The sequence below is a fragment of the Heterocephalus glaber genome, unplaced genomic scaffold (assembly GCF_053883595.1).
Source record: "Heterocephalus glaber isolate CG9 unplaced genomic scaffold, H.glaber_assembly_v1.0 deba00001429, whole genome shotgun sequence".
Classification (NCBI taxonomy): Eukaryota; Metazoa; Chordata; class Mammalia; order Rodentia; family Bathyergidae; genus Heterocephalus; species Heterocephalus glaber.
This window is the reverse complement of record NW_028258294.1, coordinates 20,868,485-20,893,638: the sequence shown is the minus strand read 5'-3', so window position 1 is coordinate 20,893,638 and position 25,154 is coordinate 20,868,485. Positions and strand designations below refer to the sequence as shown.

The window sequence follows — 25,154 nt, the reverse complement described above, 5'->3', positions numbered from 1 at the left end:
ACCAGATACTGAAAACATGGTTACACTGTTAAATTTTATGTTGAGTGTATTATATCACAATTGAAAATAAAAAAGTCTTTGTACTTAATTTTGGTGGCAAAGTTTGCAGTACTCTGGCTTGACTTTCTATTCAAAACTTATTAAAGATTCTTTTTCCATGCATTTAATTTTGTATGGCTTTCTCATTTCTTTCTTATTCTTAATTCTTATCCTGAAGGGAAGGTGAAGTAAATATGTTACAGGCACATTTTGGTTACAACCTAAGATTCAGGGACCTGAAAGTATCTCAGAAATTTAAAATAAATACAAACTTCTTAAGAAACAATAATCATAAACACATATAAGTAGGTATAATCATTATTTATAAAACTATATATATGTTTTGCCTACAAAGACAGTACAAACTCAATGGTCATTTCAATTGTATATCCAATGCCAGTGTGAGGAGCCAAGATTAGTGAGTCACAGTGTAAAAGAAATAATCTTGAAGAAGTAGTTTGAAAAAGACTATTTCTTATTAGGTTTTATGAATATTCCTGCGTGCAGTCTTGCCATTGGTGAAGGAAATGGGAGGAGGAAAAAAGGAGTGAGGGAGAAAATGAGCTATGCTTTCACAGCACCTGCGAAGGAAAGATAAAGGGCAGAAGACTTTGGAGCTCTATTACTATCTGCTATTATTTTGCTAATCTTATCCAAATTTTCTGTTTCAAATAAATCTCTCACCTGCTTATTTCTCATTCTTCTCCTTCCCATTCAATCCAAGCTAAAATGTTAATACATCAGTATCTGCGAAGGTCATTGGGTAACGGTAATGTAATTGAAACAGTCTCTCTATTCTCCTTTGTTTTTTGCCCAGGAATTCCTTGCAATCCTGTAGATACAAAAATAATATACTTTGCAGTTTTTATTATCTGGGATCTGATGAGATGGGAAACATATGCAGCTGTCACTCGGTTATCAAAAGCATCATATCTTTGTAATATTGTTACCATTTTTGTAATCTCCTTTCTAATTTTTCAGAGCCAGGTCTACAACAATTACTCCACTGCCAGAAATTAAGTTACCTCAAAAACATACTGATAAAATTGCTCATAGTAAATATATCCTTTCATGTCAAAATGGATGGATTTGGCTTCCTTCCTGATCTGTGAACATAGCTGGGGGCTGCACAACATAATGAAACACCATAGCTCTGCACTTTTCACAACAAGATAAACATCATTCATTCTGTTTAATTTGCCTTTCATTTGCATAAATACTAATGCATAATGAAGTGTTATTTTTTTAAATGAGCAGGGGGGTTTCTAACCTTGTAGCTCATGCCAACTTCTAAAATTTTTGGCATAGATTTTAGTAAGGTGTTGGACAAATACTTTCACTTTTTAATTCTGGAAGCTCTACTCCTCTCCTACTCTGAGCTGTTCCAAGGAATACGGAAGAAAACTTCCAAAGGATCCACTCTCAAATGCAGTCTAAACTTCAGTAATTTAAAGTGTTGTTATGAAAATAAAAGCATACAAATGCAATCACTTCTGGGCCTTTTGGCTAAGATCAAGCACATGCAAATGCATGTGCAGTCGTTATTTCTCAATAAGTATAATTGTACTACTGAAAAGGAAGTGTAGTATACTTTCATTTTCACATCACACAGGAGGGTAGGAGAGAAACACCATGGCTGGTGAGTTTTTGGTTTTTTGACTGATGAAAGGACAGTTCTTAGGGAATAAATAGCTCTGAAATGGTGTGGCTCTTTCTGTGGATGTGTAGGTGAGTAAAATTGAGGGGAAGAGAAGGAGAAGAAGAAAAGGGTTCAGAAGATTCTTAATGGAGTCAGGGTGTAAAGTCCTGTGCTAGCCTGGGATGGGTTTTACTGGAATCAGCTGTTGTTTTGCAATCTTAACTGTTAAGTGTCTAAAGTCTGACAGAGGAAGAATAATCAGAACAAAATGAGTATCAGAAGTTGTAATCACAAAGAAAATGAGTTTTTATTGTTGTATTTTATTTTTCATAGATAAATAAATTGAGATGTGACAGAGTAATCACTGCTTATACTTACTGACAGAGTCCTCAGTAACTCAGTGTTCAGGCCACTCCGTGTGCACAGTTAGACAATGTTCAAGGGGAAAATGTGGCATAATAATAGAATAAGAGTGTACTGAATTCTACAGAGATGGATTATTTACTGATTTACTCTAAAAGAAGCCATTTCCTGTTGATGATCTGAGAGGAAATAAAGCTGTTTTCTTGACTTGAGAAATTTTTGTGCTCCAAACAGATGTGATCTTGCAGGGAAAAAGGAAGCAATTTGTTCGTTCAGTTGGCACAGGTACAATAAATGGTTTGCTGGATGAATTACTAGAGAAAAGAGTGCTGAACAAGGAAGAAGTGGAGATTGTAAGATCTGGAAATGTGATACTTATGGATAAGGCCCGAGCTTTGGTGGATGCCCTCATTGGAAAAGGGCCCCAGGCCTGCCAAATTTGTATCAGTTACATCTGTGAAGAAGATTGCCACCTTGCTGAGACACTGGGGCTCTCCTCAGGTAAGGCTCAATGACTCAGGCTAGAGTTCATATAATGAGTGAACTCTTTTTGCACACAGTATCTTATTTATTTATTGTGAGTGTGCAGATAAATTTCTTACCTCTTTCTTCAGGGCTCCATTTTTTGTGTCAGCAACATTTCTGCTCATTCCCTCTCTTTTTTTCCACGAGTTTGGTCTCAATGGCCTTCTTTTCACTGAAGCTTGTTTCCTATACTGCATATATGGCCACAATTTTCTTGAAGTTCATGAAAATAGTATTTAAGTATCAAACTATTTACTTTAATCCTCAAAGCAAGGCACTTTATTGGGTTCATGAATGTTAAGTCCCAAACTCAATATGGAGTTATGTACTGGTTTGATATGAAGACATGAGGCATACGATCTAACAATTTTTGGAAATTTTCTCCAAAATTTGACTTTCTAGGAAAATATAATATAGTTGAATGATGGTGGACACTCAGAGAATAAGCTGAGTATTTATAGGAAAGTAAAAATTTTAAGTAGTCTCATTCTTTCAGTTGTGTCCTTGAATGTTTTTTCTTATTCAAGATTGTCCACCAGCACAGTGGGCTACCAGGAAGTGAATTATTTTGTACCTCCCAAAGGCTCTCCAGTTATATATCTTGAAAGCCAGAAGTCTTTTAGGTGTTGGCAGAAACCTTTGCTGGTTTGGGCTGAAATTGTAGGTGTTTTCTGTGTTCATCACTGTGCAATGAATTTTATGTTTTTCCTCTCAGTATTTCATTTCCATTTTATATCCTACATAATCCCCTAAAGAAAAAATAATCTAGCAATAGTAAGAATCAGGAATGATTGTAAAATAACCAAGGTGTCTTTTCCTTGCTGCATTTCTGACTTTGATTTTTAGAGGTATTTGCACAGCCTACTGTGACTATTTTAACAACAAAGTCTGGCTTTCTAGTAATTAGAGAATGTTTCCTCATTCACTCTTGTTCCCAGGCCATAGGTCTAATACTTGCAGATAATATATAAATGTATTCTAGTAGATGAGGTCTTCTAAAAGAAAGTTCATAGCAGTACATATTGCTATAACAAAGCCCCCTCAAGCAAAGGTTCGTGAATTTTTTGATGATGAATATTGTTCAGCAGTCAGGATTCAAAAGATGGAACAACTGTAGCCTTATTCCTTAGACTTGAAATTTTCTAGGGCATCATATGGCTCTCTTCCATCTGCAAGAGTATAATCTATATTTTTCTGCAGAAAACTTATATTCAATAAACATTATGAAATAAAGTTTTGAAGCATTCCTCATTTTTTAGTTCCTCAAGGTTTCTGGATATATTTCTCAGGTGAGTGTTATTTATAAGCTGTAAATAAAATTCAATTCAATTTTTATTCTTGAATATGATAATACAATAGATTATAGTAGAAATATTGACAAGAGATCTAATTGACTTTATACAACTAAGTAATTTAAGTGTGGATTTCCAAGGTTTCCTCCTCAGAAAATAAATCACGATATTAACAGCAAATTGCATTTACCTGGGAAATTCCAGAGAGCATGGTTGGAGTTCTTGTTCCATATACTGTATAAATGAGCAAAACATGTGCCACCTAGCAGAATAACTTAATTTTTAAGAGCCAAGAATTCATAGTGAAGACCAATTTATGCTTTTGTGCTAGATCTACCAGTTTTATATTCTAACTTGTTTAAGAAGTTTATTTAGTCCTTCTGAGGTAATATTTTAATGAGCTACTGCTTCTAAAAAGCCAGTCCAGTCCACAAAATAACCAGTCTGCTTAGTATTATTAATTTTATTCCTACTTTTGGTCAAATTTACAGAATACTGAGAAGAGACAGCATATAGAACAGACAACTAAATATAGAAAAATGGTCAGGGAACATAATTCTTACAGTGATGTTGCACAGTATTTTCCCATAACACCCATATATATATATCATTACACTAACTTTATGAAATGGTCTATCTATGCCTCAGAAGTCTCTGTGCACCATGGGACTCTCACTACTTCAAAAGAGTTGAGACTATATGAATGATGAATATATATGAAATACTTTTCACAACTTCATAAGGAAGCTTTATTGACTTTGTACAAAAATCCATGATTTCTGGGTCGCAGAAAACATTGTAAGTGGGGTGCAAAGGTGCATGCCCATAGTAAAAACATTCTCAGAGGCTGAGGGAGAAGGATCTCAGGTTAGGCAGTTTGACAATTTAGCAACTTGGCAAAACCTTGTCTCAAAACTAAAAAGTAAAATAAAAAGTGCTGTTGTTCAAAGCTCTGCTGTTCAAAGTAAGATGTGTGCTACTGTTTGTTTCTGTTTAGTAAGAATCTTTTTTGGTTTGTGTCTTATACTCTGAGCAACTACTGTGAAGACAACCATACATAGTATAATAATTATTCTGTTCTCTTATTATTTGATTATGAAATTTTATTTTTTTAAAAAATTGAAGGTCATGGGTTCAATCCCCAGTACCACAAAAAAACAGTTTTAGAAGCAAATTGAAATATCCTATAAGCGAAAGTATTTATTTGACTCATCCTTCACTGGATACAGATATTCCTCTAGCAATGTCATCAACTTATCTCAGTTTTAGAACTTAGTTTCTTCTATAATTTCAGCAGAAGATCGTGTTAATTTTTTCTGCGGTGGCAAATCTCAGTAACAGTAGTTTTCTGAGTACTGAGGTCATGTTGTCAATTTTTTTTTTTTGTAAGCCCAAAACCACCTCTTAGACAGCTTCACTTTGTGCATGCCTGTTATGCACTAGCGTTTACCCCAAGAGCCACTTTGATGTCCACATATCACATGCAGTTTTATCTCCATTGCTGATGATGTTTCAATGCCACTTTCATTAAGGGAGTAATTTACAGACACTTTTGTTCACTCAGTAAGTGTCTAATGATGAGCGTGTGAAGGCTTTTGTTTCCCATCGCTGAGTGTGTGCTCCCCTGCATCTCATCTTGAACGAGATTCTTAGTCCATCATGCCTGTGGATGGAATTGTCAGAGGGGGGTATCCAAAACTTTGAGAAAATTCATCTGAGATCATAAGTGCTATATCATTGTTCTGTATCTCTCTACAGGTCAACAAACTGACAATAACCCTCAAGAAGTATTTTCTTCTTCCTCAGGTAATTGCGTTTTCAAAGAAGCATATTCTTTGAAACCTTACCATCCTAGTCATTAACTTACTAGGGTGAATCCAGAGAGGGTGCACTATGTGTAGTAATTTTCATTGATTGATATTATGCCTTTTTTATCTTCTGAATTTATTCTGCTTTACCAGAAGCTGTCATTGGGCATCACTATCCATATTTATACTAAAAAATTCTGACCCTATGTCTCAAATCATAATTTCTCTCTTGAGTGTCAGATTTTACTATTTCATTGCCTACTAAATATATTCATTCAGAACTCCCTGAGACATCTTTATCTCAACCTCCCCAGAGCTTAATTTGCCATTCTTCCCTTATCCTACTTCTTTTCCGGTTTCTGCTCCCTTGAGTAATGGTTTTACTTCATCATTTGTTCAAACCTGACTTCCAGAATTTATATTTGGTTCTTTCTCATTCTTAACTTTCAAATTTCAGGGAGTGGCTAAATTTTCTTGATTCCTCTCTCAAACCTGGACTCATCTCTTTTTTCTACTCCTACTGCTGTATTTCAGAGGCCCTATTCCTATTGTGTACATTAATTCTCCATCCACAATTCTCACTATATTTTGCTTGTAGTTTTCAAATAAATTTTTCCTTTACCATCACTGGACTTCATGCTTCATAATAAAATTAAACCTTTCTGATTAATTCATAATCATGGTCTCCTCTAACTTTTGTTGATTCATGGTTTGCCATACTATATAGTTGTTAAAAGACTGTTTCACTAAATACAATTTATCAGAATTACTATTTTAGAAGGACATTCAAAAATATTTCATATATTACAAATCTTGTTCTATATACAGACTGTTAACCATGTCTGATAATGAACAAGTCACATAATGCTCCTGTTTTAACTGAACTTCTATGACCACCTAAATGATGAATAAATAGGTATGGAAGCATCTACTATCAAATTAAAGTTACCCCAAATTTAGCAATGGAAATGATAGTGTACATACCTGTATCAGTTAAAATTATGTGGAATCCAATAGAAAAGTCAAATATGTATCCTGATTTATATATGCAGTTTCAGCACTCTGGGAGATTGAGTCAGGAGGATTGCAAATTGGAGCCCCACCAGGGCTTCTTTGTGATGTAGTGAGAACCTGTTACAAAATAAAACATACAAAAGGCCTGGGGATGTAGCTCAGTGTAAAAGTCCTGGATTTAACCCCTAGTACTCTCCAAAATTAAAGCTATCAAACATTTAGAAATATAACTTATACTATACACATCTGTTTCAATTAAGGTAATGCAGGATGGGCCAGGGATTTAGCTCAGTGGTGCCAAGGCTGCTTGGCAAGCGCAAGGTCCCATGTTCGATCCCCAGTACCAAAAAAACAAAAACAAACAAAACCAAAGATAATCCAAAATGTAATATCAAATTCAAATATTTATAGTGGTTCCTATATGATAGAAAATCACATCTTATGAATGAGAATTTCAGAATGGTCATTCATGATCAGCAGGTAGCTCTCCTTCAGATATTAATATTTCTTCGATCTCATGGCTCTGATACCTGCACCACACAATGACAAAAAGAAACCTGTGAGAACCATCCAGGCAGTGACACTGTAAAAATCATAGAAGACAATTTGTGGAAGATTTTTCTAGGCTCAGTCTAGATATGTCTCACCAAACATGTTCTTGCATTCTCTTGGCTAAAACTAACCCTTTGGCCACACCTATGTTCTGGAGTTATTGTTCTTTGAAACTAGCTGTGCGCCAGAAAAGTGTCTTCTGGACTCTGACTATAGACACTGAAAGTGTGCAGTCTCTGCCACAAAAATTTAAGAAAGACTTCTCATTTCACACAGTACTAAGGGTAGGGCAGGGAATGCCTATGTCCCAAGTGACAAGGAACATCTTAAATATGTCTGTGTTCAACCCTTTAAATGCCAGTCTCTTCTTTATTGAAGGGGTCAACACACGCTAGGCTCCTTGGCAGCTAATCTTACTTTTGTAGGGGACTAGCCTCTTTCCTAACAAGTAATCATTATTTTATTGTTTCTTATAAAGATTTTTCACCAACAATTGTGGAATTACAATCCACATGTGACCCTTTTCTCTTAAAACAATAGGAGCTTATGTTTGAAAGAAATTTAGACACCAAGAGAAAAATTACTAAACATTTTATTGGTGATTTTACCATACATGTTTTCTTAGAATGGGATACTCATTATATATTTAAATACCTTATCCTATTACTGGAAAAATAGCTCTCATACAATTTAAATATTTCTACTTTTTTTGGCTATTGTTCTCTAGAGTTCATTATTAGAAATAGAACATTTGTCCCAACAAATGATTATTTGAATTGTTTTCCCCAATACATCCATTTTAAATAGCTCTTATTTTTTCCAGTCAAAATTTTTCTTCTTGGTACCGGGGATCAAACTCAGGACCTTGCACTTGCAAGGCAGGTGGCGGCACTACTGAGCTAAATCCCCGGCTCTCTAGCCAAAATTCTTGGGCTGGGGATTTAGCTCAGTGGTTCTGCTGCCTGCCTCACAAGCACAAGGACCTGAGTTTGATCCCCAGTACCAAAAATCAAACAAAAAAAAATACAGTCAAAATTCTTAATGATGCCTTCTTTTACTTGGCTGAGTATACAACAGTTTTTTTTTTTACTTTCCTTTTTAAAATTGATTATGTTTTTAATTTTTACAGTTTAGTTTCTAAAAGATCCTCCAGATATCTTGATAGTTTATTTCTATTTTAAAAGACATAAAGAATAATTAATTTATTTAGCAATTGCATTGCATTGTTGGATGGCATTATACTTGTAATCAAATAAAAGCCTTTGGGATTTTCTCATATTGACTTTGGAAACTTTTCCATACACATTTGTACAATCAGTGTTTTGTGAGATGATTCCATCTAGTATGTACCTAGATTATGCCACTTATCATTCTTCTTTAGCCATTCTATTTGTATATTCAATATTGTCCCTCCTCCTTATATGAGTACACTATAGAAAATGATCCTGAAGAACAGGACAGAGTATCTTTAAAAAAAAACCCCTAATATCTACTACTATCATGCTTCTTTAATTAATAAATAAAAAATGTATCTTTCACAAAACATTTAAATAGATTTAAGACCTACCTCCTAACAATCTCATATTTTATCCTACAGTAGTCTTTAAATCTTTTGAAATAAATTTGTATCTTAATTTTCTTCTAACACCTTGTTTGAGTATTTTGTCATGTATGGCCTGGAGGAGCTCTCTTTCTATAAATGTTTACTTAAGATATCTGTCAAAATGGTTAGTCCAACAGGTAAATATATATCCCTGTATCAAACCACTGGACATGTCATCTGGCTGGAATTGTGTTCCATTAGCATTCAATTTGCTCTACAGTATTAGCAAATAACCCAGGGTTGTCCCCCTAAGACTGCACTTCCTCTTCTGTGGCTTCATATAGTTGATTTTGTCAAAACGCAAAGGGTAGCTATCAGAGATGTGATTATTCATAATGTTTCTTATCTCTTGTAGCTTCTCAAGAAGTACAGGTCAACCAAGCTGTGTTCACATCCCCAAGACCAGTAGGAAACCTTCAGCTTTGCCCTCTGGAAACAGCCAAAAGAATATGGAAAGAAAAGTCAGCAGAGGTGCTGTGCTCAGAATACCAGGATGGAGCAGGCTGAAAGATATATACAGTACTTGAGTCTATTGTGAAGTAAAGCAGTTTTTAGAACTAAATCCATTGAGATATTCTGAAAAATCATCAAGCAGCTCCTCTTACTTAACAGATTCCTACCTCCTAGAATCCCAGGTTTATGTAGAGAGTTCTATTTCCCTGAATAAATAATAATAGTAAATAATAAAAACAATGCCACTGGCTAGTATTGAATGCTTACTATGAGTCAGATATTACTCTAATTCTGCATATTAATGACTTTAACCTTAAAAATCATGCATTTTAAAGATTGGGGGACTGATAAATACTTTGTTCAGAGTCACTAATCAGAAAGTGAAGGTGTCAGTTTTTATTTTCTGGAATTCTGGCTTCAAATATTATATATATTTAAAAATATCATTTGTCAAAAATACAGGCAGATGTTCAGCTGTGATCTGGGCATTTGCAAACTCCATTCCCACCTCTGGATTAAGCCTCAGTTCCCTTCCATAATGTTAATCTATTATTCATGGGATTAGGTTTCTTAGTAAGGTTAAAGAAGAAATTATTTCAAACACACAAGATGAAAATTGAGTTAAAGAAAGTAAAACTGTCATCCAATCTGCCTTTCTTATAGATTTATCCAATAATGGGTAAGTTGACCCGCACACGTCTTGCCCTCATCATCTGCAATACAGAGTTTGACAGTCTGCCCAGAAGGAACGGAGCTGAAGTTGACGTCAGAGATATGAAAATGCTGTTAGAAGGTCTGGGATACCAAGTGATTGTGAGAGAAAATCTCACTGCTTCGGTAATTTTTTGAACTATAGAGATTATGATTATGTGCGTTATACTCATAAACAATTTTAGAAAGCATGTTCATCATACTAGGAGACTTATATCTTGTTTTTTGCTTTTGTTTTTTTCTTGGTACCAGGGATCGAACTCCAGTCCTTGCGCTTGCACAGCAGGTGGTGAAACCACTGAGCTAAATCCCCGGCCCAGGAGACTTATATCTTGATAGTTCATATTTAAAATTTTCCCTTCGAAAGTGCTTGATGTTAAATGTCCTCTTCAAATGCAGTAGTCTTTTAGCAAGACTGGTGTAACTTTCAATTGGGTAGTTTATTAACTCAGTAAGATCACTTTCTCTCTGCTAGAAAACTCAGGATGACTTCCTATAACCTTTGCTTTCATCACTTTTCACAGATTTGAGATTTAAACTTTCTTTCCTACTTCCTTGATTTTCATGGATGAAATGACTCAGGGAATTCCTTAATTGTCTCTTTATTGGACTCTCAGGGTGCCATAATCACACAGTCCAAAATTGGTGGTGTGACTTTTTTCAGGAAATGGCTACAGAGGTAAAGGCATTTGCTGCCCAGCCAGAGCACAAGACATCTGACAGCACTTTCCTGGTGATCATGTCTCATGGTAATCCAGATGGCATCTGTGGAAAGAAACACTCTACAGAAGTCTCAGATGTATTGAAAGTCGACATCATCTTTTCAGTGTTGAACACTAGGAACTGTCCAAGTTTGAAGGACAAGCCCAAGGTGATCATCATCCAAGCCTGCCGTGGTGGTGAGTGCTGTTCTCCATTAGTACATAAAACTTTTAGTTATTGACTTTATTATTTGTACACATCCAGTATTTTTCAGTGTCTTTGTGTGTGTGTGTGTTTGTGTTTGCTGTAAATATCAAGAAACATCTATTTTTGCCATTCAATCAGTTTTGGCTTCTGTGAATTGTGTTTATGGTTAGTATTACTAAAGAGATACCATTTTTAATCTTGAAGTTTTGATGTTTAAATGGCATTCGTTTGACGGTTAGGAGAAATAAGAATTGTTGATAAGATGGCTCCCGAAATGTGTGTGTATATGTAAAAGAATGACAGTGTGTATGATGTGATATATGCTTGAAATGTACCCAAGTTATGAATAAATTAATAATTATGCTGTAGTTCAGTAGAGGTTTAGAGGAGCAAGTAGTGCTCCTGAAAGTTGGTAGTAAAATAACCCAATTTTTTTCTTTCCAGAGAACGAAGGAGTGGTGTGGGTAGAGGATTTGACAGAAGACTCTGGAAACAAAATTTTATTCAATCCAGAAGATTTTGAGAATGATGCCATTAAGAAAGCCCATGTAGAGAAGGATTTTATTGCTTTCTACTCTACAACACCAGGTAATAAATTTCTATGCAGAATAGTTTTGTAGGGTTATTGATAGAGAAGCTCACATCATTCTGCTAAAATATGGATACCTGTGTTTAATTTTAGATGAAACTTTTGAAGATCAACTCAGTTTTGTTACATAACACCTCCAGTTGTCATTCACAAAAAATAGTGTACATATATTTTCACTGAATTAATAATTGGTAAAATTTCACCCTGTTGCACAATATTTTGTCTTTGAACTTTAAAAGATAACAGGGAATTAAATGAAAAACTATGTTTAGTGAAGTAAATTACACTCTGACTTCACAGAAGAAAATACTCACAATATTGTTGCCAAGACATTATGCATTTATAGAACACTGTGTTGGAGGCAAAGAGGGACATAAAGGCAAACAAGGCACATTGAGATCTTAAAGTGAGTTCTAACTAGAGTTATGAAGTGTATAATAGAAAATAAATCTGAATGATTCTAAATGTAACCTATGGAGTCAGAGTATTGAAACTATATCCTGACATTTCTATTTAGGACTTTGTAAACTAGTTTTAGTCATTTAACCTCACTGGGCTTTCTTTCAATTACTCACTAATATATGCAAATATAATATTCTGGTTCTGAGGATTAAATAAGATGATGTATGTGAAGTCATGAGCATGGTAAAGAGTAATGCACACATTAAATGACTGCTATTATCAAAGAGTTTGCATTTTATAACAACTCAATGTACTTTGTTCATTAAGGTTTTAAATAAAAGACATTTGAATTCTTTTATCTACTGAATTTTGCAATTTGCTGGAGTTCACATTCTCTTAGTCACCATGGACCCTATGGCATCCTGCTTCTGTTCAAATAATTTACAGATTATGTTTTCTAATTAGATACATCCCTCTAGAGACAGCCTGGGTCTGCATTATGTTGACCATGTCTAGATGTAGAGCACAATACATTTTCCAATAATCAAAAATAATGATACTATGCATACTTTCCCAGCTTACTCAGCAGCCTTAATATCAGGTATAATTGGTTTTTTAAATCATTTGATCCTGGACTTCTATAATACATTCACCACTGGCTACAAACTAGTCTGCAGGTCCCTGACTTCTCAACAGCTGTCCTTCTGATTTCTGTCTCTTTTACTCTTGTGTTTTTCACCCCTCCAGATGACTCTTAGAAATTCCAGTTTAGTTATCTTCAACTTCACAGTCCCCTGTGTAAATCCCAATGATGTCATAGTGTTTTCCTGAAGAAAACTGATCATCTAATTTTTGAATTACACAAAAGACCTGCAGACATACCTGGCTCCACCTTTTCTCCTCTATTCTTTCTTTAGTGGGCATAAGCCAAATAAGTCATCTGTATTTTAATAGGATTTTAATTATTAACATGCATTTTACTACCATTATCATTCACTAAAAGATTTGGTTAAATAATATTTCCATGAATATATACAGTTATTGTTACTGCTTTTTTCTATATGCATTTCCTTGGATACTTTTTAAATGTTTCCACTACTTCCATGTGTCTAATATGTTATCTAAATAATATTGCCCTTCTTTAGTAATTCTTTTCTCCAATATATCTTTTTGTTCTCCAATAGAATGTAATCTTTCCCTCTTAAATTATTTCTGGGTTTGTGCTTTCATTATATTGGTACCATTTTCATTCTTATTTAGCATTTTCTGTCATATAATCCAATATTTCTCAGACAATTCTATTGTACTACATCTGTCCTTCAAATATGTCTATGCCACAGAAATTATTACCTCCAACTTTGGTAGTTGAAGCCACAATTTAATGTTGTTTCCACTATCTCCTGCTTTTTCAATGACTCCAATCAATCTTTTTTTTTGTTTTTTTCTCAAATTCTTTTATTGGTACATTGTAGGTATACAACACATTTACATTTCTCATTGGGAATTGTACCTTTATATGATGCATCTTGGTTCTTATTTTTCCCCCATTCCTAGCCCTCCATTCACCCCCTCCACCTTTTCCTGCTTACAAAGACTTTATTTCCATTTTTTCCATTTCTCATCATTTTTCCTTTCCCTTCTTTCCTTTCTCCTGCCCCTCCCACTACCCCTACCCCTTTGGACCTTTTCTTCCTATTTTACATTATCGATTATTCATTCTAATCATTGGTACACTTTAGGTATACAATATAATGACATTCATTATTGGAAATTTGCACCTTTACATAATCTCTCTTGGTTCTTATTTTTCAACCTTGCCCAGGCCTCCCTTCAACCCCTCTATTCCTCCCTATTTACAAAGATTTTGTTCCTATTTTTCCATTTTCTCATTTTTCATTAATTCCATTCTCTTCTTCCCTTTCCCCTACTCCTCCCACTTCCTTCCCCTTTGCCCCGTTTCTTCCTATTTCACATTACCTATTATACATTTTAGTCCTTATTTATACTTTCAGTTTCTCACACTAGAGAAACTATTTGGTATTTATACATGTGTGCCCTATTTATTTCACTCAAGAGTATTGCCTCAATGTGCATCCATTTAGCTATAAATGTCTCTAATTTCTCATTTTTTATGGCTGAGTAGTACTTCATTTTATTAAAAAAAATTTTTCTTGATCCAGTCTCCAGTTGATGGGCATTTGGGCTGTTTCCAAGTTTTAGCTATCACAAACGGTGCTGCTACGAACATGGGTGCACATATATCACCGTGGTATGATCCTTTTAATTCTTTGGGGAAGATCTCCAGCAGGGGAATAGCAGGGTCAAATGGGACTTTCAGTTCTTGTTCTCTGAGGTTTCTCCATACTGATTTCTACAGTGGTTACACCAGTCTACACTCCCACCAGCAGTGGAGCAGGGTTCCTCTTTCCCCACAGCCCTGCCAGCATTTGTTATTGGTTGGTTTCAGGATAGCATTGATTCTTTCTGGAGTGAGGTGGAATCTCAGCCTTATTTTCATTTGCATCTCTCAAATGATCAGTGATGCTGAACATTTTTTCATGTATTTATTTGCTATTTCTACTTCTTTGTCTGAGAAATGTCTCTTCATTTCAGATGCCCATTTTTGGATTGTGTCTTTAAATTTGGGAGGTCTGATCTTTTTAAATTCTTTATAGATTCAAGATAGTAGACCTTTATCTGAGGAAAAGCAAGTGAATATTTTTTCCCACATTGTGGGTTGTCTCTTCACACTGCTGGTGGTTTCTCTTCCTGTGCCAAAGCTTTTTAATAAGAAGAGATCCCACTTGTTCACTGTAGGGAACAGGGGAAGGGGACGTTACCAGAACCTCTGCAGTGAGTCCTGGTCTCCTGCGAGCCATGGCAGCACACGGCGAATTACAGGAAAGGTAGACAAATGAGACTGAGAAGAAGCTGAGCCTTGGGTCTGATCAGTGCTACTCTGGGCAGCAAAGACAAGAAGCCCTAGCTTGCAGCACCTTTTATTTAGTACATCCAAAGAAACAAATGTAACAAATGAATAATGTAGATTTCAGTATCATATTGGGATGAACAAGGTGTAACAAAAGACTGGGTGGGGGTGGCAGAAATCTAAGAACAATGAGGAACTATGCAGATGAAGCTTTAGTTCCTCCCAGGAACTACACAGATGAAGATTTTGTTCCTCCCAGGGTGTCTCCCACAGGTGTGGTCTTGTCCTGGAGGATTACAGCATCATGGGATCATTGAGATCTCCCTTGTGACTTGAGGCCAAAATGGAAGTATGTCTTGGAGTGTTATTGCTGGTCTGTAGGCAGGAGAACTAGGCCTACTCAAATGATTTTTCCCTAGAATTATGTAGCATTGCTCCCAACAGTTCACTTGTTGATAGTTTGTGCTAGTTCACAGGCAACTACGGTTTTGTTCATAAAATCTTTTCCTATACCAATGTCTTCAAGAGTTCTACCTAACCTCTGTTCCAACTGGTTCAGTGTTTCTATTTTAATATTTAGATCTTTAACCCATTTCAATTTTAGTTTAGTGCATGGCAAGAGATACAGGTTTAGTTTTAATCTCTTTCAAGTTGAAACCCAATTTTTCCAGCACCATTTATTAAAGAGGCTAGCTTTCCTCCAGTGAGGGTGTTTGGCTCCTTTATTGAAGATGAGATGGCTGAGTGTGTCTGGCATTGTTTCTGCATCTTCTACTCTGTTCCACTGGTCCTCAAATCTGTTTCTTTGCCAGTACCATGCTGTTTTTATCACAGTAGCTTTTTAGTATAGTTGCAAGTTGGGGATTGTGATACCCCCTGCCATGTCTCTGTTATATAGAATTGCTTTTGCTATTCTGGGTCTCTTCTTTGTCCAAATGAATTTTTGGATTTTTTTCTCAAGGTCCTTGAAGTATGCTACTGGGATCTCAGTTGGAATTGCATTAAATCTATATAGCAGTTTTGGAAGTATGGCCATTTTCACTATATTAATCCTTCCTACCCAGGAGCAGGGAATGTCTTTCCATTTTCTGATATCATCTTCAATCTCTCTTTTCAGAGAGCTAAAATTTTCAGAGAAGCAGTCTTTGATTTCTTTTGTTAGGATGATTCCTAGGGATTTCAGTTTTTTGGATGCCATTGTGAAAGGAATTATTTGCCCTATTTCTCACTCACTTCAGACTCAGTGAGTCTGTTATTCGTGTAGAGGAAAGCTATTGATTTTTGTGTGTTGACCTTGTCACCAGCTACTTGACTGAATTTGGTTATTAAGTCTAGAAGACTTTTGGTAGTGTTCTTAGGGTCTTCTATATATAGTATCATGTCATCTGAAAATAATGACAATTTGACTTCTTCATTTCCTGTCTTTATTCTTTTTATTTCTTTCTCTTGTCTAATTGCCCTGGTTAATGTTTGCAGAACTATATTGAACAAGAGTGGTGATAGTGGACATCCTTGTCTTGTTCCTGATTTTAGTGTGAAGGATTTCAGTTTTTGACCATTTAGTATGATCTTGGCTATTGGTTTTTCATAGATAGCATTTATCAGTTTGAGCTAGAGACCATCTATTCCAATTTTTTGTAGGGTTTTTATCATAAATGCATGTTGGATTTTGTCAAATGCTTTTTGTGCATCTATGGAGATAATCATATGGTTTTTGTCCTTGGCACTACTGATATAGTGTATTATATTGATTGATTTGCATATGTTGAACCATCCCTGTATGCCTGGGATGAATCCCACTTAATCAGGGTGTATGATCATCTTGATGATCTTCTGCATTCTATTTCCCAATATCTTAGTAAGGATTTTTGCATCTGTGTTCATTAGTGAGATTGCCCTATAGTTCTCCTTTTCAGTTGGGTCTTTCTCTGCTTTGGGGATCAAGGTGATGCTTGCTTCCAGGAATGAATTTGGGAGTATTGCTTCTCTTTCAATTTCATTGAAAAGTTTAAACAGTATGGCAGCAGTTCCTCTCTAAATGTCTTGTAGAATTCAGCAGTGAAGCCATCAGTGCCTGGGCTTTTCTTGGTTGATAAGTTTTTTATTATGTTTTTCAATTTCATTGGTTGATATTGGGTTGTTTAGAATTTTTAGGTCTTCATTCAACTTTGGTAATTCATATGTATCTAGGAATCTGTCCATTTCTTCTGTGTTTTCCATCTTATTGGCTTATAGGTTCTGGAAGTAGGTATTGACGATCCTCTGGATTTCTGCTGGGTCTGTTATAATTTCACCCTTTTCATTCCTAATTGCATGGATTTGGGCCTTTTCTTTCCTTTTTCTGATAAGGTTGGCTAAGGATTTGTCAATTTTGTTGATTCTTTCGAAGAACCAACTCTTGGCTTCATTGATTTTTTTTGTATCATTCTCTTAGTCTCCATTGCATTGACTTCTCCTCTGATCTTTATAATTTCCTCCCTTGTATAAGCTTTGGGTTTGTCCTGCTTTTATCTTTCTAGAATCTTGAGGTTCAGCATCAGGTTGTTTAATTGGGCTCGTTCTGTTTTCCTAACATGTGTATTCACTGCTATGAATTTCCCTCATAAGACTGCTTTCATTGTGTCCCATAGATTCCAATGTGTTGTATGGTCATTGTCATTTAATTGAAGGAACTGTCTGATTTCTTCTTTAATTTTCTCTGTGACCCATTGTTTATTCAGAAGTGTGTTGTTCAATTTCCAAGTGCTTATGAAAATTTTCCAGTTTCTTTTGCTATGGATCTCCAATTAGATTGCACTATGGTCTGGTAATACACAGGGCATAACTTCAATTCCTTTGGAATTACTTAAACATGTTCTATGTGTGAGTGTGTGGTCTATTTTGGAAAATGACCCATGTGCAGCTGAGAAGAATGTGTATTCTGATTTTGTGGGATGGAAGGCTCTGTAAACATCTGTTAAGTTCATTTGTTCAAGAGTTTGTTTGAGTTCTAATATTTCATTACTTTTTTTTGTCTAGTAGGTCTATCTATTTGTGACAGTGGGGTGTTGAGGTCCCCCACTACAATTGTATTAGTGCATATATGACTTTTCATGTCCTTTAGTGTTTGTTTTATATAGTTGGGTGCACTAGTGTTTGGTGCATAGATATTTATCTCTTCCTCTTGGATTCTTCCCTTTACAAGGATGTAGTGTCCTTCTTTGTCTCTCTTAATCAGTGTTGGTTTGAAATCTACTTGATCTGCAAAGAGGATAGCTACTCCTGCTTTTTTTCAGGTTCCTGTCACATGGAGTATTGTTTTCCACCCTTTAACTTTCAGTCTATGAGTTTCTTTTTGAAATAAGTGTGTTTCTTGTATGCAGCATATTGTTGGATCTTGCTTCTTGAGCCATTCTGCCAGTCTATTCCTTTTTATTGGTGGATTGAGACCATTAACATTGATGGTTATAACTGAAACGTATTGACTTGTCATTGCCATGACTCTTTCTTTTTTTTTGGTTCTCCCCCTTTACATTTAATTTCTTGTCATACCAGATGGGTTCATTCTGCTTTGCTTCCTGGGGTTGTGATCCTATTGTCTGTTCCTAGGATATTGTGTAAAATTTTTTGGAGTGCTGGTTTGGTATTCACGAAGTTCCTAAAGTTCTCTTTGTCGTGAAAGTATCTTATTTCTCCATCCATTTTGAAAGATAGTTTTGTAGGGTACATCAATCTGGGTTGGAGGCTCTTTTCTTTGAGGGCTTGGAATATGTCACTCCAAGCTCTTCTTCCCTTGAAGGTTTGTGTTGAGAAATGTGCTGTGATTCTGATGGGCTTTCCTTTGTATGTGATTTGTTTCTTTTCTCTCACTGCTTGTAGAACTTTGTTCTTCTGAGTTTCTGGAATCTTAATAATTATATGCCTGTGTGTAGATTTTTTTTTTTGCTCAAGGCTATTTGCAGTCCCATATGCCTCACTTATCTGTATGTTAAGTTCTTTTCTCCTGCTTGGGAAGTTTTCTGCCATCACTTCTGTGAAGAGTTTTTTTTATGTCATCTGCACTCTCTCCTGTGTCTTCTTTGACTCCAATCAGTCTTGTGTTATTCTTCTTTGCATTGTGTAGCAGCTCCTGGATTGATTTCTTGTGTTTCCTTACAATTTTGAAGCAATTTTTCTTTTCCTGGTCATTAATTGCAGTCTTATCTTCTATATCTGGAAATTCTGTCCTCACATTGGCTCATTCTGCTGTGTAGACTTTCAATGGAGCTTTTCATCTCCTGGAAATCTAGTTGCATCTGTTTTTTTGGATTCCATTTGTTTCTTATGCTGGGATTCCATCATGTTCCTCAGCTCCTCTCTAGATTTATTAATCATGTATTGCACTAGGAGCACAATCTCTGCTGTTATCTGAAAAATTACTTCTGATTTCACTTTTTCCAGATCCCCTTTTTTGGCCAGTTCAGTGGGTCCAGTTGGTTGAACATTAGAGTGTTCCATCTCCTTTCCCTTTGGGTTTGTTGGAGGTTATCTGGAAGTCTTGTTTTGAGACTTATTTATATGTCTTTTCATTTCAACTGGGGGGGTGGGTTGCTGTTGGCACCCACGTGGCTCACCTCCTCTGATCTGGGAGATGTGGGACAGGGGCCGGGAGCAGAGGGAGGGAAGGTGGCCTGGAAGCCCTCCTCTGGGCCAGGAGAGGTGGGAAAGACAACAGCCCAAAAGCCCTTTCCTCTGGGCCAGGAGTGGCCAGAGGAATGGTGGCTGGGAAGCCCCTTCCTCTGGCCTGGGAGTGGTGGGCTGGATGGTGGCCCAGAAGCCCCTTCCTCTGGACCAGCAGCAGTGGGACGGTGGCTCAGAAGCCCCTACCTTGGGGCTGGGAGCGATGGGATGGGTGGTGGCCCAAAAGCCCTTTCTGCTTTGGTCAATCTTATGTTATTCTTTACATCATCTAACAGCTGCTGGATTGATCTCTCGTGGTCCCTTGAAATTCTTAAGAAATCTGTTTCTTCTTGGTCACTAACTGCAGTCTTATCTTCTATATCTGATATTCTATTTTCATATTGGCTCATTCTACTGTGTATACTTTCAATGGAGGTTTTAATCTCCTGGATATCTATTTGAATCAGCTTCATGGATTCCATTTCTTTCCTATCCCATGTTTTCCATCATGTTCCTGAGCTCCTCTATTGTTTTAAATCTGTTTCTGTTCTAGAGTCTCCAAGCATGTCTTTCATTTTGGTCTCCATCACTGTAGTTATCTGGGAAATTGTTTCTCCTTTAATTTTTTCTAGAGTCTTGTTCTGTTTTTGTTATTCCCCTTGTTATTAGTTCAGGAAGTCCAGGTTATTGGTTTTCGGGTTGTTCTACCTCGATGCCCCCTGGAATTGTCTTTGGTGAGCTGGAAGTCTGGCTTTGTGTCTTGTTTAGGTGTCATATCCTTTCTATTTTTTTGCTGTTGTTTTTGGTTTAATTCCTCGTTTGATCTTTGGGTTTTGAATCTGTGGTGACCCTTAGGCAATCTCAGTTTTGGTATACAAGGAAGGAAAATTAACTAGAACAATCACATAACCTTGGCCAGAATAATACTCTCAGCATCAACAACAGCATCATACACAGCTTAGAAAATGACAAATTGTGGTTTTTTTTTTTTGTATTAAATTCTTTTATTGGTACATTGTAGGTATACAACACAATTACATTTCTCACTGGGAATTGTACCTTTACATAATGCATCTTGGTTCTTATTTCTTCCCCATTCCTAGCCCTCCCTTCACGCTCTCCACCCTTCCCTATTTACAAAGACTTTATTTCCATATTTTCCATTTCTCATCATTTTTCCTTTCCCTTCTTTCCTTTCCCCTGCCCCTCCCACTACCCCTACCCCTTTGGACCTTTTCTTCTTATTTTACCTTATCGATTATTCATTCTAATCATTGGTACATTTTAGGTATACAATTTAATGACATTTATCATTGGAAATTTGCACCTTTACATAGTTTCTCTTGGTTCTTATTTTTCACCCTTGCCCAGCCCTCCCTTCAACCCCTCCAGTCCTCCCTATTTACAAAGATTGTGTTCGTATTTTTCCATTTTCTCATATTAATCCCATTTTCTTCTATCCTTTCCCCTAGCCCTCCCACTTCCTTCCCCTTTGCCCTTTTTCTTCCTATTTCACATTACCTATTATACATTTAGTCCTTATTTCCACTTTCAGTTTCTCACACCAGAGAAACTATTTGGTATTTACACATGTGTGTCCTATTTATTTCACTCAAGAGTATCACCTCAATGTGCATCCACTTAGCCATAAATGTCTCTAGTTTCTCATTTTTTATGGCTGAGTAGTACTCCATTTTATAAAAAAAACAAATTGTGGTAATTTTTAATCTGTCACTTTTAACCGCATAAACTAGACTTGTGGATATACATTAAAATCAAGGACCAACTGGCAATATGTTTGTAGTAAATGAGCCCATCAATATAGCAACTTTACCCTCTGGGAAGAATACTTAGAATGAGTTAGGGAAGTAGGAGGAGAGGGAAAGTTTAGAAGTGAGGCTAGAGGACACAGGAAGATACACTGTTGGAGAGAGGAGGAAAAGAGAGAAGGGGGGAACAAATACAAGGACAGGATGAACTAACAGCAACAAGAAAACTGGAAATTGTATTCACACACCTATAAAAATAATAATAATTGAAAAAACTGAACAGGACAAAATAGGAACAGGAAAGCTGAAAAGTGAAAAAGAAGAGGCAAAAGAGGAAGGAGAAGAAGATGGAGAAGAAGAAAAAGAAGAAGAAAAGTAAGAGAAGGGAAAAAAAGAGAGATGTCTCTTCAAGGCATGTCTCTACTGTCACTGGTAGACAATGTGAGGTGAGTCATGCAGACTAAAGTCAATTAATCTCAGCCAGCCACCCTTAGTACACTGTTGCTCAGGCTGTTCTCTGACTGCCAGGCCAGAGTTGAACTTCCTGACCTCTATGGGTTTGAACTCTTCTTGGTTCTGTTGCAAATTCCAGCAGCCCTCCCCTCACAGCAAGTCTGTGTTCCAATAGGGAGTGCTGATCCCAACTATTCACCAATTGCTGTAGTCTACTATGTCTTTACTACCATGTTTCTCTTCTCTCTCCTGCTGGGCTTCAGTTCTCAACACCAAGCCTCAGAGAGGCCCTCTCTCTGCTGATCACTACTCCACCATCTTTCCAAGCTCAGAGTGATGGTCTTTCTGCTCTCTGCTGATGTCTGGATCTGGCCAGTTGGTGCAGGTGCTTGACACCTGCCACTGAATTTAGGCCACAATTAAGTCATTAAATAGCAGCCTTCAGATCCAACCATTCTCCTCTGTGCTATTCTGCCTTTTCCATTCTCTCTACCCTATTTCATTTCCTTGAAATCAGGGACTATGCCACCCTAATTCCTACACTGTGTACAACACCGTCTTCAGTGTCAGTAAAATATACTTACTAACTTTGAATATATTCATTGAAAAATGGCAGGGAGCATATAGAAAACAGGATGTTCTCACTAACATGCATAAACTGGAATGAAAGTACTGGAGCTACCTCTATGTCCAAGCAAAAACTTGTCATAAGACCTGGAATATGGTTTATTTACAGACAATGTTTCTTGGCGACATCCCAAATGGGGGTCTGTTTTTATTATAAAACTCATCAAAAATATGCAAGAATATGCCTGGTGCTGTGACCTGCAGGAAATTTTCCGAAAGGTGAGTCTCTACATGTTTCATCTACTCTACTTTTCAGGCTTTTGGCTATTCCTGCTGGAATGTTAGGGGGCAGTTCTAGACATGTTTATCTTCCAATAATGCTATTCTCTCCAGAGGAACTTTGACGATCTTTGATGAGTCAGCAAACATGGACGAGAGATCCAATGTATTAAGATAAACCCCTAGGAAACAAGCACTTTAACTCTTATTCTCCCATGAGTAGACAAATGAGTAAACCTTTTTTTTCCTTTAAATTCTTTTATTGGTAGATTTTAGGTATACAATACATAGTATATTTATCATTGGTTGCTAGTACCTATCTATACATGATGTATCTTGGTTCTTATTTTTTTCCCCATTACCTGTGCTCTCTTCACCCTCTCCACCCTTCCCTATTTAATAACTAGGTCTAGAGGTCCCATTTGACCCAGCTATTCCTTTGCTGGGTTCTTTCCCAAAGAATTAAAAGAATCATACCACAGCGATATATGTGTACCCATGTTTATTGTGGCACAGTTTGTAATAGTTAAAGCTTGGCAACAGCCCAAGTGCCCATCAAATGGAAACTGGATAAAGAAGATGTGGGTTTTTTTTATAAAATGGAGTACTACTCAGCCATAAAGAACGAGAAACTGGATACATTTATAGCTAAATGGAAGCATATTGAGGCCATACTCTTAAGTGAAATAAATAGGACACATGTGTAAATAAACAATAGCTTCTCTAGTGTGAGAAACTAAAAATGTAAATAAGGATTAAAATGATCAAAATGAATAATTTTTAATTTGAAAGAGAAAAAAATGGAAACAAAATCTATGCAAATGAGTAAACTTTAATTTGCCAGTGTCCAACGTAGCTAACAGATCCAGCAATAGATTTTAAAAGTCTGTAAGGTCATTTATGCTTGGATATGTTTCTTGCTATGGTTCTTAGAGATGCAGGCCCCTTTTGTTTAAATTATTTATTTTTAACATAGTTATTATAGTTTTTCCAGATCAAATCAAGATTCTCCACTCAGAGAAAAAGGTCTACAAACTTTTCATTCTCTTTTAGGTTCGATTTTCATTTGAAAATTCAGATCGTTTTGCACAGATGCCCACTACTGACAGAGTGACTTTGACAAGATATTTCTATCTCTTCCCAGGACATTAAAATATCATGAATTGTATCAATATCTGTGTGTAGGTTTGTGTGAGTGTGCTAAGGGGTTAAGGAAATTGGGGGAAGAGTACTGGGACCCAGTCATTCTCTGATAAAATGAAGGAAAGGTACTGAAAGAATATCTCTTTTTCTATTCAGTTCAGAGCACAGTGCTTTTAAAGTTCTGCAGAAGTGAATGAGTATTCCTTAGGGAAAAATACTATAAATCACAAGGTAGTTAGAAGATTTTGAAAGCCCACTTTAGGATGTGGCTCCCCTTAGGGGAACATTTAAATCTAGTATGGGTTCTTCCTTTTTATGTGTATGGCCCCATTGATAAAGAGACCTTACCAATTGCATATCTTTTAGCAGAACACTTTCTCATGTTTGTGTTATTTCTTTTTCTCTAGGAAGCCAAAAGTTCTTTCTGTACTGATGCTTAGAATCATGTCTCTTGGAAACAAACATTTCTTTAAAAAAATCTAATAAACCTGAAATGAAAATGAAAGGATGTCTTGAGTTTTTTATTGTTTGTTTGTTTGTTTGTTTGTTTGTTTTTGCCACACTGGGAATACAAGAGGTGCAATGTAAAGAAATGCATGTAGAGTCTTTTGACCTGACCTATAAGAGTTGTACTAGCTAATAATACTATATTTAAATTTTTAAGATACTATTTGCTGGGCTTTCTGCTTTAGGAATACAGATTAAAAAAAAAAAAAAAAAAAAAAGGCACACTCACAGAAGGAACCTGAGTTGAGTACCACAGAGAAGGCACACAGTTATGAGAGCAACAGCACAGTGTGTTAACTGACATCCCAGAACCCAGAGTTTACTACTAACAAAGTTATGAATATAATTAGTTATGAATAAAATTTCTAAAGATTGTTAAAACATATGAGGAAAGTGAAGTAAATTTTGATTCAACACTAGGCTTCTAGTAGTTTGTAGGCTTCTTGAGAATATAAAATAGTCAACAAGTATGAAACAATCAGCAGACAGCACATGATACTATGAATAAATACTAGGGTGTGATATCCTTATATGAAAAAGAGAAAATAAATTTGGGGCAAATTATCCACTCAATTAGAAGAACGAAAGTTTCACTTGGAAAAATAATCCTTTCTAGTCCTAAAATATTTTAAAGTGAAGGTGAATTTCTGACCTTTTGAAAACTTTCAGAGTTAAACATATCCCAGTCTTTTTCCCTCTGTTACTAACTATTCAGGACAGATTTCTTTTGTGTGATCATTACTTCTACTACAGACTGAAACTGCTTCTATGAAGAATGCTTGTTTAGGACACCAAAAGGCAGATACCCAAGGCAGAACTATAACCTGCAGTAAAAATAGGCCTTACATTGATCTTAGGCAACTAAAGAAAATCGTGTTGGGGGAGAAGGGAAAAGGGTTCCCTGAAACTATCTGCAATAAAAAATTAAAGTGATGGAGATACAGGGAGTGAAAGATACTATCAAAACTTT

General features: G+C 36.2%; 1 protein-coding gene across 4 annotated transcripts; it reads left to right on the top strand.

Annotated features, from left to right (window-relative positions):
* Nucleotides 1-1,592: 1,592 nt before the first annotated feature.
* On the top strand, nt 1,593-24,182 carry LOC101725179 (caspase-1). Of its 4 annotated transcripts, none has more exons than XR_015451644.1 (9): nt 1,593-1,678; nt 2,276-2,542; nt 5,617-5,664; nt 9,191-9,306; nt 9,952-10,125; nt 10,664-10,898; nt 11,353-11,496; nt 21,519-21,681; nt 22,425-22,523. XR_015451644.1 is itself a non-coding variant. In XM_004874014.3 (9 exons), the coding sequence occupies exons 1-9, from the start codon at nt 1,672-1,674 to the stop codon at nt 23,684-23,686; spliced, it is 1,200 nt and encodes a 399-aa protein (XP_004874071.1). In that variant the 5' UTR covers nt 1,593-1,671; the 3' UTR covers nt 23,687-24,182. The 4 variants fall into 4 exon arrangements, 3 of the variants coding, with proteins under 3 accessions (XP_004874071.1, XP_021107231.1, XP_021107230.1); XM_004874014.3 differs by lacking the exon at nt 21,519-21,681 and adding an exon at nt 23,588-24,182 and having other exon boundaries at nt 22,425-22,534; XM_021251571.2 differs by lacking the exon at nt 21,519-21,681 and adding an exon at nt 23,588-24,182 and having other exon boundaries at nt 1,641-1,767; nt 22,425-22,534.
* Nucleotides 24,183-25,154: the final 972 nt, after the last annotated feature.

What these genes read in the sequence shown, in the direction of transcription:
- LOC101725179 (XM_004874014.3), top strand. An exon ending in GACACTGGGGCTCTCCTCAG is followed by an intron (nt 2,543 to 5,616) that starts GTAAGGCTCAAT and finishes ATCTCTCTACAG; the next exon opens with GTCAACAAACTGACAATAAC. An exon ending in GGAAAGAAAAGTCAGCAGAG is followed by an intron (nt 9,307 to 9,951) that starts GTGCTGTGCTCA and finishes CCTTTCTTATAG; the next exon opens with ATTTATCCAATAATGGGTAA.